The sequence below is a fragment of the Arvicanthis niloticus genome, chromosome 16 (genome assembly GCF_011762505.2).
Source record: "Arvicanthis niloticus isolate mArvNil1 chromosome 16, mArvNil1.pat.X, whole genome shotgun sequence".
In the NCBI taxonomy this organism is placed as follows: Eukaryota; Metazoa; Chordata; class Mammalia; order Rodentia; family Muridae; genus Arvicanthis; species Arvicanthis niloticus.
Genome location: NC_047673.1, coordinates 9,378,030 through 9,393,186, shown reverse-complemented (window position 1 = coordinate 9,393,186; position 15,157 = coordinate 9,378,030). Strand labels below are relative to the sequence as shown.

Here is a 15,157-nt window from a genome sequence, read left to right as displayed (position 1 = left end):
TTAATCCTGTTCCATCTCTGACATCATGAAGTGTAGGCCAACCCATGCACCACTCTCGGTATGGTAACAGCCTCAGCTTCAGCCCTCGGCATCACGCTCTGTGACTCAGGGATAAGCTAGCCCTCCACAGCCAAGGCAAGCAACCAGCTCCTGGTTTTCCTGAGATCCATACCCTAGCTATGTTCCTGTACTGAGACCAGGGTTCTTGATGTTCTTCTGCATCCATATCTGTCCCTGGAGGCCAATGCACCAAGTCACAGGCTCCTGCTGCCTGGGAAACAGGCCCTTGGGGGGAAATGGGGGAAAAACAGAATTGCTGCCACAATTGCCACTTTTGGTCTCAATGAGAAAAACGGTGTGTGTTAGATGCTCTGCTGGCAGACTCTGGACACCCTTGCCACTGTGAGCTCCCACGCTGTTGCAGACTTAGGCACCCATTCTGTGAGTTCAGATAGAAAAATCAAGCTGTTTCAGGAAGCGGAAGGGACGGCACTTCCTTTAAAATAAGCCATAGCTGATGCAAAGAGGGCTCCTTGAGTATCCAGTATTACTTTATGCCAGTCAGCCGAGCAACATAGTCCTAATGTGTGGTGGTCTGAAGAAAACGAAGAGAAATCCCCATTGAAAGATTTGCCTAGGTTGGGTGTGGTGGCTCCAGTCTGTAAATCCCAGCACTCTGGAGTGTGGATTAGAAGGACTGCTATGTGCTTGAGGCCAGCCTGGGCTGTAGCATGAAACTGTCAAGCAAACAAAAAGAAACAAGTTGGGGCTAACCCCATGACCTCTCTGCATACTGTAAGAATCTGTGGCTTGGTGTCAATCAGAGAACACCTGAAGAGTATGAAGTGGAACAGAGCCCAGAGCCACACAGGGGCTCCTTGTCTGACTAACGTTTGATGTTGGCTTCATTCAACTTGCTGCATCTCTGGCAGTGGTGGTTGCCCTGATGAGTATAAGGATGGCACCCTGCCAACTGACCAACCACCCAAAGTGGCGCCAGCCCTTTTGTGTCAGGAGTGGCCTCAAATGATAGTCCCACGTGAGACCAACTGAGCACTTGGGGAGGTGGAGGTGACACTTGTTCTGCAACAGGAGAGTTCCTGATGAACTGGCATCCACTTCAGCCTACAGTGTGCTGGTCCAAGGCATCAACCACTTCCAGTAGAGAGTGGAGTTGCTGGCTTCCTTCCAGCCTGGGGTCACTGGAGAGGGGTTGCCTACACATGGCTTCTGCACTCTTATGTCTTTAACCCATCAACTTGAGGGTCCAGGAAGCCCTTTTCTCACAAGGATTCATGCGTTTTTACTGCTTTTGTAAGGACATTATGGCTTCTCGCCTCCCATTGCTACCATATTTTGGCATGCTTAGCATCCCGGTGATGGGGTGAGACAACAGTCATGAGACTTTGAGCAGTCAGTGCACCCCACCCTCTGCCCATCACTTCACCTCACCTATGTCCTCTTCTGCTGGACCCGGGAAGCTGAGGCCCGGCTGGGCCAAGTCTCCTCCTTCCTCCTCTGCAAGACACAAGAGAAGACAAGCTTACTATAGTTCGGTGAAGTTGCTGTCATTACCCATGGCTGAGACACTCGACAGACACAGAGACACTTTTCTGTTTCTTCCCGGGGCAATGCTCACAACTCGGTGTCTTGTATAGACAACCTCAGAGCTACTGTCGCCATCTCTGACAGCCCCCAAATCCCATTTGCACCCCATTCCCCTTTGAGGTTCCCACAGAGACAGCATTTGCAAATACATCTTAGCTTTCCTATATGACTCTGGGTGTATTTGATCTCGTTAGCATCAGTATAGGCTGCTGAGATGTCCTGGCCTTTGTTGGCCTGGCTTCCTTGGATCAGTCAAGTCCTAAGGGTCCGAGTCACCCCGAAAGAGAACCCCCAACTCCAGTGATTGTAATTGGATCCACACCCCATTCCCGCATGCTTATTCTGCAGTGTTTGCTTTAATGCTTCCTGTAAGTTCATTCTGGGTGGGTTTTTTCATGGGCATCCATTTCTCCTTTTGTGAGAGACCAGCCGAGGTTCTCAGCTAGCTTTTACTTGCTTTCTCTGGCTGATGCAGCAGAGACACTGCCATCTTACATGGTCATGACATGTGTCATTTCAACTCTCTTCTCTCTGTGTATGGAGACACTGAGTGGGAAGGTGAATGGATATGTGTTCTTATCCAACCATTCCCTGGGGGCCTGGGCCGGGTGTGTGGCCCCCAAGTCCACTTCTGCACAGCACCCTAGGGACTGGTTTCAGGAGATGCCATGTACCCATATGTGCTGAGTTCAGGGCCAGGGATGGCCTACCCTGCACTGATCTGCAATGTGATATGCTCATCTGAATGTGGAGACGCAACTCAGATCGGTGTGTGCCACATCACGTACATATAGTTGTGTCTATACATGTGGGGGTATGCATCAAAATTATGGCATTCCATATATACAGAGGTAGTTACACAATATGTCACCATTCTGACATACATCTATCTATGAACATAACTGCAATTTTTAGACTCCATATTTGTGCATTCATGGGGGGCTTCCAACATCAGTGGAAAGGCCCTGAGATTGGGTACACATCTCCTCTGGCAGTGAACATACCTAATCATGTATTATGAACAGGATCCATACAAGTGTATCACAACCGAATCTACACACTCCACAACCACTACCTCTGGGCCGGCACATCACCGGCTGTTGCTCCATAGGAACTTAGAAGAACAAAGAGTCAGGTTTGGCATGGAAGATGCTGAGGACCAAGCTAGAGCCTCCTTGAATAAAGATGAAGTCAAATTTCATGCATTGGGCTCTCTGGACACTGAGAAAACACAGGTGTACAATAACCACCTGTTGGACTCAGGTTCAGTATTTCATTTAGATAGTTTATTGCAGCTTTGTAGTCCAAACTAAGTATGCTCTCTACGTGCTTTATCGTGTTTTCCTACGAGCAGATAGGCACACCTGTTAGGGATATGGTGGGTTCCGAGAACACACTAAGACCCAGCACCATAGCCAGTTCTAACCAAGTACAGTCTCCATGGAGATGACTGCTACCCAGTGTCATCTCAAAGACAGAAAGAACTCAGTGACCAACCGGGAGTCAGTTCTCAGACCTTCCCTCATCTCACACACACTTGTGTGCGCAAAGAGATTTAACAGAAAGGATCTGAATGTGAGGTTTCATTGGTTGCTGGATGCTTAGCTAGCAATGATGCTGAGGAAATGGACAGAGTAAAGAAAAGATAACAAGGCTGTCTACTGATCATACCGTCATGCTGGTGTCATGGCTTCCAGCGCTGACAGGAAAATGGATGGTAGGTAGGGGGTTTATGGTCAGCCCTGGATTTTAGGTACAGGAGAGACTGTCTGAATCATTTGCCTTGATCCGTGTTCACATTATGTTAAAAGGAAGTCTTGGGATGTGAGTCAACTAAGGCCCAGGTGTAAAACAAGGCAAGCATGCCATGTCTTTGTATTTGGCACCTCAGGGCTGACAAAGGCTACCTTGCTGGAGATATGATATGGCCCTTCCTTGCCCAACTAGGCTTTGGTTTTTCAGGCCAAGGGTTATTTCTGCCATATTCCTACTCCAAGTCCTTGATCTGTGCAGGCAAGTGTCCTGCTCGGACTGAAGGCCACAGGTGGCATGAGTGTCCTTGTCTACGGTTCCAGTGTCTGTGCAGTGGGCACCAATAAATGGGTGAGGGGTGAGAGAAATGATGGAGACGCAGAGGACACAAAGGACTGCCAAGTTAGATAACCATCTAATTAGAGTAGGGATCCAATACCTGCCACTTTATAGCTTTAAAGACATGGGAATACTAATGATCAACAGATCTCTCTCTCTCCCTCTCCCTCTCCCTCTCCCTCTCCCTCTCCCTCTCCCTCTCCCTCTCCCTCTCCCTCTCCCTCTCCCTCTCCCTCTCCCTCTCCCTCTCTCTCCCTCTGTCTGTCTCTCTGTCTCTGTCTCTCTCCCCTCTCTGTCTTTTGCTGTCTCTCTGTCTTTCTTCCTCCCTCTCTCTGTCTCTCTGTGTCTCTCTCTATGTGTGTGTCTGTGTGTCTCTGTCTGTCTTTATACTCATTAAAAAACCTGCTTGACTTCAGTTGTAACACAAAAGGTAAGCTGCGCAATCTGAGACGCAGGCTGAGGCTGGGGCAGAACAATGGTGCCATTAGCCAGGCTCGCCGGCATCTGAATCTGGGTGATTGTGAGCCTCCCTGACCCAGCCTCTTCATCTTCCTGTGTTCAAGGCCAATAGAGCTTGGACAGGGAGAGCTGTGAGATTTCGTGTGAGATTAATCAGCACTATAAAATTAATAGTGCCTACATCTGACACCATGCTCAATTTCCATCACATCCTCAGCAAAACTAGGCAAGTGCTCTCTATGGGAAGTTCTGAAAACTACCCACTTATCCCCGTGAATGCATCTAACAAGCATCTGCCCTCATCGGAGACTCTGTCTGGTTTCTCTGAGTTTTCTCTGTTCATGTTGCTCCCTCAGAAGGGTTTCTGACTCAGTCTTCTTTATTACTCATTTTTTCTTTCACACTGGAACTAAATGCTTGGAAGAGTATGACCAGAGACCTTTTGGGTCTTTTCTGTGTGGGAAAAGACCTTTCTAAGATTCTGGGTTACAGCCCCTCTTCCAAGGTTGAACCTTCCAACTCAGTGTAAAGTGCTTATAAGAGACACAGCGGCGGGAAGGAACCATGGACGGGGTCTTCACGGAGCTTTCCTAAGGCAGGAGAGAGGTTGTTCCCCTCTCTAGACTGGAGGCATGGGCTCCACGAACATGTTGTAGTGTATTTTCTCCTTCCTTTGAACACAAGATATAGGTGTGATTTTTCCCTTCTCTGAAGCTGCCTGGAAGCTACAGGGAAAGGCTCTCCTGCTCCACTGAGTTCTCAAGCTTCCCACACAGCTCTGACATGTTTAAGACTGCATCTAACAGGATGCAGGTTCCGTCTGGCACCACAGAAGCCCACCATGTTTGCTTTTACTTCTTGCAAGATGAGCTGTCCAGAATACCAGCCGCTCACACTCTCTTGAAGGTGGACAAAGACGGCACATGCTGGAGCAGGGTCCTCCAACCACCGGAACCATAGAATTGTGCTACTGAAGTGTCCACTGAAGATGTAAATCAGGGAGGTTAAGCGTACCCTCAGGGGACACACGGTTACAGCTATCCCTGCTTCCAGACCCTTCTTTCCTCTCTGTCATCAGCAGAAGTCTCGCACTGCTATTATTAATACCAGTGTGGCAGCATCTGGAGATTCCATGGTGACTCTGAGGACCAGAGTGACATAAATTATAAATCTTCTGACGAAATGGCAGAAGACACAAGACGAATGATTGGGAGTTTACAGGTGACAGTAACGATTGGGCCAGGAGATCACTTCTAAGGAGCCATATTCTCAGGAAGACAGTGGACTGAACAGCTCCTGTGTCCAGGCATCTGTGGAAGAGTGGTGTGGATAGCATTTTGCCTCTGTGGACAGCATGGCTCCTGTGTCCAGATGTCTTTGGGAGGATGGTACTAGTGTTCTCTTTGTATGACACGGCTCCTGTGTCCGAGTGTTTGTGGGAAGACAGTGAAGGTATCGCCTTACCTTCTCTGTGAAGACCAGAAGGTAAAGTTAACTCAAGGAGGAGGGGTTACAACACTCAGGTAGAGGACAGAGTCAGCTCGGGTAATGGTGATAAGTCAACTCAGGGAGAGGGTAGAGAAAACTATAGGAGAGGGTGTGTCTGCCAAGGAATAGGCAGATGCTTAAGAAGGTTCCTGGCTTCTCTTTGTTTCCAGAGGGTAGGTACTTCATTTAACTGCTGCATGACATACTTTTTGTCCCAGTGCCTGTCTTCTTTCCCACTGGTGCTAAAATGTAGAACTTCTGCTTCCAGATCAAAGTATCAAAACCTGACCCTCATCACTCAAAGCTGGATGGGACCTGGTCAGAGAACTCAGTTGTCCCTCCCCACCTTTCCTGAGGACGGATGGTTCTGTGAACTGTCTACTCCTTCGTGTTTCAGTCTCTTCGGGGCTCTAAGGTGGTAGGAGATGCGCCTTTGCAACTGCAGTGGCGCCTCTGATCCCCATCAGTCTACCATAGCTCTACTGGACTTACTAAGTAAGCACCTTGATGCCTTCCGCAGGGGCACAGCCCTACCACGCCCCTCAATCTGGCACACTCTCTGGTTGGCAAGGACCTTGTTCTGGCTTTTCTGAGAAACCGTACCTTCTATTTCCTTACAGGGTAGAGGTGGGATAGGAGGGTCAGGTTGAGGCCGGAATTCTACCTGGGAACCACGCAAACACACGTGTGTGACATGTTTTTTCGGGTCACCCCCATGTCACTACTTTGGTTACCACATACCTATTTTTTTAATTTCGGATCTCTGTGTGGTGTGAAGGAGATTCTCTGCAAGACAAACTGACCTTGCAGGTTGGGGAAGTGTAGCCATACTTACGTTCAGGGGCCTCTAGGCCGGGTGCTTTGTGTGGTCCTGTAGATGGGGCCCTTAAGTCCCTGACAACAATGGCATCATGCTCTTGGCGAGCCACTCGGGCCACAGGCATTACAGAGCTTTCATGGATGCCCCAAGCTCAGCTTGCTGACTTGTCCCCCTTGTCCCACAGACTTTACTTTCTAGATTCGTCGTGTTCTCTAAAAAGTTTCCTCTGAAGACAGCACACCCAAGTCTACATTTTGGCCCATTTGCTAATGATAGCATTTGGAGGCTGCTTCAATGAAGGCCTCATTTCTGCTCAGCTAGTACAATGACGCTGATGAGTCCTGATGCTGGCTTCCTCTACCACCGCAGCCACAGCTGCGACACCAGCTTGCCGCCAGCCAGCCGAGGCTTCGACAATAACCAGGGCCTTTCATTTTAAATTTTCTGACAACACGAAGGGCTCATCATTCTCCTTTAGACTAAAGACTGAACCTCAAGTCTGCAGACTCTTTACCGTAGTCACCTGAATTAGGCTAAGAGGGAAGCTCAAAGGCCCTGATGAGGCCACTCCACTCCTTGAAGATGACAGGGAGAGGCTCTCTCATAGCAGAGGCATCTACCACTGACAGCTGAATGTTAGCATTCAAACCCACAAGTGGGAAGGTTGCCTCTGCTCTTTTAAGCTTTGAGGGTGGGTCCAGTTCAGGTAGCCTGTGACCTGACTGTGCCCTTCAAACAGGCTCATGAAAAAGCTCTGACTAAAAGCAACACGCATTTCATTTGATTTCTCTCTGGACTGGGGGAGAGAGGGCTGGGGAGAGAGGAAAAGGTGCCGAAGTTAGAAAGGCAGACTTTGTTATTTAAATGTCTGAAAGCTTGAAGGAGAGATTATGTGTCTTCAGTTAAACTTGAACACTATTCACTTGAAAAGTGACATTAATTACATTTTACATAACATGTTTTAAATTCAAGCTCTACATACATCAAGTGTTAAGTCCTTTGCGTGACACCTCAGCGTTTAATGAGGTTTTATATCAAAGATGCTTTCAAAGACATGCCTATCATGCTTGCCCAGAAACACAAACTCACAGCTAAAGCAAGGGTCATGTTCCAAACTTAGGCAGTATGGCTGCTCAAATGGAGTCACTGTGGCTCTGAATGATGCTCTTAGAGACCAGAGTGGGGTATCTTGAAACTGACCTTGCGCCTTGTCTGAGTTAGGAGTGGATCTAATACCCTTCATGTTACCAGGTCTATCTTAGTTAGTTAGTGTTTCTATTCCTGTGATAAAACATCAGGATCAAGAACCACTTGGAAAGGAAAAGGGCTATTTAAGTTTCTACATCTCGATCACAGTCCATCATAAAGGGAAGAAACTCAAGAACAGAAGCCACACTACTTACTGGCTTGCTCCTCATGGCTTTCTCAGAGTACCCAGGATGATTAGTCTAAGAGTGGCATCTTCCACAGTGACCTAGTCTCTCTCACACCAACCATTCATCAAGAAGATGCACCACAGGTCTGTCCAAAGGCCAATCTGACAGGAGCATTTTTCTCAGGTGCGGTTCCCTCTTCCAAAACAACTCTAAGTTGTGTCAAGATGACATAACTCCAGAGAGCATGAGGTCCTAGGAAGGCTACTGGACAGTGTACCAGATCTTGGATACATCACATTTCAGAGGAATGGAGATGAGTTTCAGAGGCAGTATGAATGTGTCATACATCAGTTGATTTCTGAAATTCAAATGTAACAGGGAGCCCATTACCATCACTGGTTGGATCTTACCTGGCCATGCCTACTTGCATGGAGGAAAGCCTGGGAAGTTCTGTTAATGGTCACAGAAGTAAACCCAAGATGTGTTCAGAACTGAGAGTGACTATTTGTACTGGCTGGTTTTGTGTGTCAACTTGACACAAGCTGGAGTTATCACAGAGAAAGGAGCCTCTCCTGAGGAAATGCCTCCATGAAATCCAGCTGTAAGGCATTTTCTCAATTAGTGATCAAGGGTGGGAGGGCCCATTGTGGGTGGTGCCATCCCTGGGCTGGTGGTCCTGGGTTCTATAAGAAAGCAAGCTGAGGAAGCCAGGGGAAGCAAGCCAGTAAGCAGCATCCCCCATGGCCTCTGCATCAGCTCCTGCTTCCTGACCTGCCTGAGTTCCAGTCCTGACTTCCTTTGGTGATGAACAGCAGTGTGGAAAGTGTAAGCTGAATTAACCCTTTCCTTCCCAACTTGCTTCTTGGTCATGATGTTTTCTGCAGGAATAGAGACCCTGACTAAGACACTATCCATCTAGGAAGGCTTCGCCTTCTCTAGTCCACCCCTGCTCTGAGTGTGCTGTGGCAGCAATCTGGAGCTATCAGAGGCCCTGAGCTCTCCAGTCCAGTCCAGACCTTCCATATATTACTGGCTGCATGCAGAAAGGCAATCACATGCTCATTTTCTTTATTACATAACATGATTTCTTGAAGTTCTGGTTGTGAGCCTTAACCTTTATCAGCTGAGCCATCTCTCCAATCTGTGACTTGCATTCTAAAAAGAACATGTCAAGCTCTTGACACAAAACCCAATAATGTTAACATTTGAATATGCTTGAATTTTTAAATTCTTCATTTGGAATACTATGTAGTCTGTCTGTCCTTCCTTCTTTTCTTTCTTCCTACTTCCCTCCCTCCTCCCTCCCTCCCTTCCTTCCTTTGTTCCTAGATCTCATGTAGCCCAACACACCTCAAACTCATTATGCACCCGAGGATAATTTTGAAATTCTGGTTATCATGGCTCACCATGCCTGGTTAGTGTAGTGCCGAGAACTGATCTCGGGGATTCATGCATGCTATGTAGGGGCCCACTAGCTGAGCCTTATACATTACCTTTGAAATACTGTTTTAATTTTCTACTTGAGGATGCCTGGCCTCTGGTGTTGTGTCTTCCTTTTCCACAGGAATGAGTGACATCAGCTCCATGCGGGTATCATTGTATGGGATTATTCTACCCAAGTTGTCTCTCTCTCTCTCTCTTTCTCTCTCTCTCTCTCTCTCTCTCTCTCTCTCTCTCTCTCTCTCTGGATATTGTGCAAGACTTTGGGGTAACTTGAGATGCTTATTTTTTTTTAATTTATTTACTTTATGTATATGTATAAAGACACTGTAGCTACCTTCAGACACACCATAAGAAGGACATTGGATCTCACTACAGATAGCTGTGAGCCACCATGTGATTGCTGGGAATTAAACTCAGGATCTCTGGAAGAGCAGTCAGTGCTCTTAACCTCTGAGGCATCTCTCTAGCCCCAAGATGCTTCCTTTTTGTTTTGTTCTTTTTTTCCCTCCTCTTTCTCCTCTTCTTCCTCCTCCTCTTTACAAAAACATGGCAGCCTTGATTTTCAAAGGTCCAATTAAGGCAGGGTGGCTTCATAAATGGCAGTATGATTATAGCACAGAATGCTAAGGAGCTCCAAGAGATGTAGAAACTCCCAGCACAGCGTTAGTAAAGATGGCTGCATGGAAACTGTTCTTTATGGCCTGGCCTCAGTGTGAAAAGAGGACCAGGGGCACTTCCTGACACAGTGATTCTCTCTGATTGGAGGAGTTATGGCCACATTTTACTTTCCCCTTGTAACTCTCTGCGCTTTCATAAACAAGCCTATATACCATTTTATAAGTACAGAGGACACTGTGAAAATACTTGCAATCTTTGTTACTGGGGTTTGATGGTCTGGAGTGGACGTAGCCGGAGATGGGGATGCACAGGGTCCTTCTCCTCTAATGCAGATCAACATTACTGCCTTCTTCCCTCAGAAAGACAGCAGCAGAAGTAAGCCTGACCAGGATGCTCGCAGAGACAAGCTCATTCATTCATCCACCAGGCTCCTGTTGCTGCCAAAGTGTTGATGTTACATCAAGATCCCAGTGATCACTGGGAACAAGGTCAGGTTTCTGCTTTGGGACAGTAATGTCCTGTTTGTCTGGGGCTTCCAACTTGCTATACTGGGTGATGTATATGTATACAGCTCAGAAAAGACACCTTCCAAATGCTCACTGCCAAGGTCAAATGACAGGGACACAGGATGTGCAAGAGACAAGGGTTCTATGGCTCTATGAGCTCTATGGCTCAGGAGCAGAGGGTTCTGCACTCAGTGCCTGCCTCTGCCTGGAAGGTTCTACCTTGTATCTTCCCAAGGGTGTATAGAGGTACACAGGTCATGGTAATGGTGGCATTACAAACTCACTTACCCTTCCTAAGTCCAGGACCTCCCATGATCCCTTCTTGTTCTAGCTGTCCTGGTACAAGAGTTGACCTGTCACCCTCATGTCCTGGCTGCTGATTATGGCTATATAACTTCAGAGAGAAGAGTTCACATCTGAATATTAAAATAAAATAGTATGAAAACTAATTGCGAACGAGAGGTGGTATGTAATTGACCTGAAGTCCTATGAAAGACAGCTCTGCATAGGTGAGAGGAGAACCTGGGCTCCCCGTTCACACTCTTCCCTCTGCTGCACACAGGTGTGAACTGCCCACCTCGGTGCCTGCACTAGTGCAATTGTCCTGGGTCACACCGGGTGCAATCAGGATGACTGGGTGTGGCTGTCACCTCTCTATCACACCAGGGTGCTCAGGTGCCTGAAATCATGTCCTCCCATTCTTGAAATCATCCTTCCCCCCCAGCATGGACATCCTGGCTCTAAGATGCCAAACTCATTGAGACTCGTGGACAAGATAGTCAAAGTAGGCCCTCATACATGGAAGTTCTGAGCTGATTCTGTGGGACATAAGGCCAAACCTGTGTCCATGTTCAGTGAGGTGAGGTGGTGTGCACTGTGTGGTGTGGTAGAAAGCAGTAATGTGCAGACCACCAATGGAGCAGATTCTTAATGTCTCTCATCTGGTGCTTCCCCTGGCATTCCCTATGAGTGGGTTTGTTGAAAGAAATCCTGAGAATATCAGGGGCATGGTATAAAACTGCTGTTGGAACAGAGTCCCCTGACCTCACATGAAACACTCTCAGTGAGTATTGAAATTCCCTTAAAAAATTTTATCTATATCTATATATCACATCTATATTTATATCATATTTATATCATATCTATATCATATCTATATCATATCTATATCATGTCTATATCATATCTATACTGATCTATCTGTAATTTTTATTTTTGTGTGTGCATGTCTGTGTTTGAGTATGTGTGTGTGTGTGTGTGCATGACCACATATTTGTGGGTACCCATAGAAGCGTTGGGTCCCTTGGAGCTGGAGTTACTGTCAGTGTGGGCTGCCTGATGATGTTGGTGCCAGGAACTGAGCCCAGGCTTCTGAAGGAACAGCAAAGTGCTTTTAACCGCTAAGCCATTTCTCTGTGTCCCTGAAATTCCAATGTAAAGATATTATGTAATAGAAACACTAATGGTCCCACGTTTCTTATTTCATGGAATCTTGTGCATCCTAGAAATGGAGGCAGGGGGTTCTCATCTGACAAGGCTGTAGCATGTGTCCAGGCATCTCCAGGGACAGTTGGTTTACAGTATTTAACTCTCGGGTATCCACTACATATATATGAAACGGACTGTGGTGTGTGTGTGTGTGTGTGTGTGTGTGTGTGGTGTGTATGGTGTGTGTAGGCACTCAGTTATATATGAGAAGGACACTGTTTTGAGGACTCTGACCCTGCGCAGCAGTTTGCACACAGTGACTCTGCCTTTACAGACCTTCACATCACACAGCACAGGGGGTGACCTCACCCTCATGGAGTGACCTCACATAGTGACTGAAGTTTTAAACAGACTCGTGTTCAGCAACACTAGTTAAAATCCATGTTTGGTAGCCACACAGAGTGGAAGAAATTCACTCAATTACATATAGATTTCATTATATTAAATCTCTAGATTAAAATATCTCCCAGCTAAACTATTACTGCTTCACTCTCATTTTCTAAAAGAAACCAACTTCAGAAAGATGATTTGTGGTTGTTTCGTGCCCCGAATCCCTATGAGTGGCCACTTTCAGTACGACTGAGCTGCAAACCTGACTTCTGATCTATATCCCCAGCCCCTCCATTATTCACCTATTTCACTTTGGATATTAATAAAACGAATAACATTTGTTAAAAACTGACAGACGAAACTGGTTACCCATTACTCATTGACAAATCACACCCAGGCCATCATTCTTCTTTCTCTAAATACATCACACATTGGGTTTAACACAGAAACCCAAATGAACAGGAGGCTTTACAGCGGCGACAAGATTGCAATTCATTTTTTTAAGTCCTTGGTTTCTGGATTGATTTGGTTGAACAAATTGTATGGTTCTTGACCTAAATGCAACCCCTCCCCAAATGATTGTACTGTGCTGGGGTGGCTTGCTGGTCCCAATTTGTTTCAGCCTCCTCCTTGTTTATGTGTAGAAAGCTACATCAAGGCAGGGACAGAAGGGACCACACCGAGGCAGAGCCCAGTTGCACCCCAGGCGCCTCAGAGCTTGGCAGCCACAGGCATTCACACATTTCGGTGTCACCTTGTGGCACTCACAGTGGTATCCACTTGGTCAGTTTCCTTGGCAGTCTCTGTCTGTTCAGCAATTTAGGTTTTTGCCAGTGACATGCCCCGGCAGTTTCAGAGCACTTGGCGTGAGCCTCTCAAATGTTGAGATATGCGAGAGAAAAACTCAGCTTTGTGGCCACCTCTGCTCCCCATGAGTCAGAGGTCACAGCGTGCCCCCAGACGACCCTGAACTGCTCTCGAAGGAATCTGGCGCCCAGTGCTGCTGTCTCAAATGTGCGGAGCAGGAAGCTTTTCCTTGACTCTGCCCTCTTCAATGTAGCTGCCTTCTGGAACTATCTGAAAGCGACACAACTTCGTAAGCAGCACAAGCAGCAGTGATGAGTAACAGACACCCTGAGCCTTCAGGCGCTGTGGCCTTGCACTTTCCCCAGAGATCCCCTGGCCCCACTGCTTCTGTGTCTTAGCAGAGCGTTCCCATGACTGGCACAGTCCCTGTCTGCTGCGTTGGCCAGCCTGAACTGCTGCTCAAATGCAGGCTGAAGCAGGTTTCAAGTGACTTCCACTTCAGTGGCCCCTTATCTGGAAAGCCGAACAGTATTACTCCTGTCAGAGGTTTCGGGCTGAAAGAAACACACAATAGACCTTGGCAGAGCAACTGCCATTTCACAGACAGGACTCCAAACAACGTCTGCAAGGTGCAAGATGACTCTTGAAGTCCCTTTCAAAGTGAAAGCTCAAAAAGACGGCGTGGCCTAGGCTCTGGGAAGCCTGAGAGGATGTGCATGCATGTGGCCTGCACATGAGGAAGATGCCCATCGCTCCCTGATTGACTTTCTGTGGTTGTGAGTCCTCAGGGGACTCCCCACCATCTTCCATCTATGAAGCAACTCCATGTTCAGGATCACTGTCATCTCTCAGGTGTGCGTACTCCAGCCTAGCTGCTCTGAGGGGGAGCATGTGTGGCTGCCACACTGCACCATCTTAGCACACAGACATGGGATTACAGATGTCTCAGTATTTTGCTAACTATCCCCAGCATGAGACTATATGTTGTTGAATAAAGTGCATAACCACATGCTATCTCTGCTTCTTGTTCATATGTGGCATTCACACCTCTACCGTGGTTTTCCATGAATGCTGAATATGCATGACTGTTCTTCAAAAACCATCTTCTGCATTTCAATAATGATAAACCCTGCCCTGCCTCTAAGGTGGAAAAACCATATATATAAATCTGCAATCCATTAACTTAGTTTATAGCAAGAGAAGGCCTGGCTAATCAACCTCATCTAAATTATACTAAAAGCTTATAATTATCTGCTAAGATGAGAAGAAAGAATGCAGAAATAATTTCACAGCAAAATGGCAGGGCAGCACATTGAAAAAGCATCTCCAGCTCCAAGCTCATTTCTGAGCCTTCCTGTCAAGGCATGCTCCTGAACGTCCACACGATTCTCTACAGCTCGGTGAACCAGGCCATGGAGATGCCTGGCGTTAATGTCTGATTTTCACCCTCAGTGTATCCGTCCTCATGAACATGTCACATTGCATCTGCTGCTGCAGCCATGGTGGCCGATGTTCCAGTGAGCAGTAGAGAGAAAACGGAGGCTGAGAGGGGTGTACAGACAGCTGACAGGAGAACAGATCTGATTCCTTCCAGGGAACATGTGGACACAGCCAGGGACTCAGGAAGATGAGCATGCAGAAGCCACAAGAAAACTGGAAGATGCCATTTCCATGAATGTTATAAGAGGTTCGAGTTGGCTGAATTTTTCACAGATCTTCCATTACAGTTTATAAGCATGGATGTTGGGTAATCTGGCCATTTTGACCAGAAATCCTGGTCTAGCCCACAGCGACCATCTCAACCAGTCTCACCCTGGTGGTTCCAGGTAGGGCACCTCCCCTGGGTGCTGTATGGTTGTTCTGCGTCCTTGTCAATAGATTTTGATCATGACCTCTGGATTATGGCTCCACAGAGGAACCTTGTGGGCACCTGGCAGTACCATCCCCTAGGCTTCCAAGTTTCCTTTTCCTTATAAAGTGTCTTCATGAGGAGGCTCTGTAGACCACACTTTTAATGTTTGTCTTGGAATAAGCTTGAGCAGAGTTTCTTTTTTTAAACTAGAAGGGATGAGTTCCAGAACTCATGAGAACTGTTCTGTTGGGCTAGGGCATCCACACAGGGG

The 15,157-nt window shown here is 47.1% G+C and overlaps 1 protein-coding gene across 3 annotated transcripts in view; it reads right to left on the bottom strand.

The window, feature by feature from the left end:
- Dlgap2 (DLG associated protein 2) overlaps window positions 1-15,157 on the bottom strand; it is a 735,414-nt gene that overhangs the window by 137,868 nt on the left and 582,389 nt on the right. For all 3 annotated transcript variants that reach the window (XM_034520297.2, XM_076913868.1, XM_076913867.1), the window contains one exon: window positions 1,453-1,518. In XM_034520297.2, the coding sequence (XP_034376188.1) occupies window positions 1,453-1,518 (66 nt within the window). The remainder of the gene's footprint in view (window positions 1-1,452; window positions 1,519-15,157) is intronic.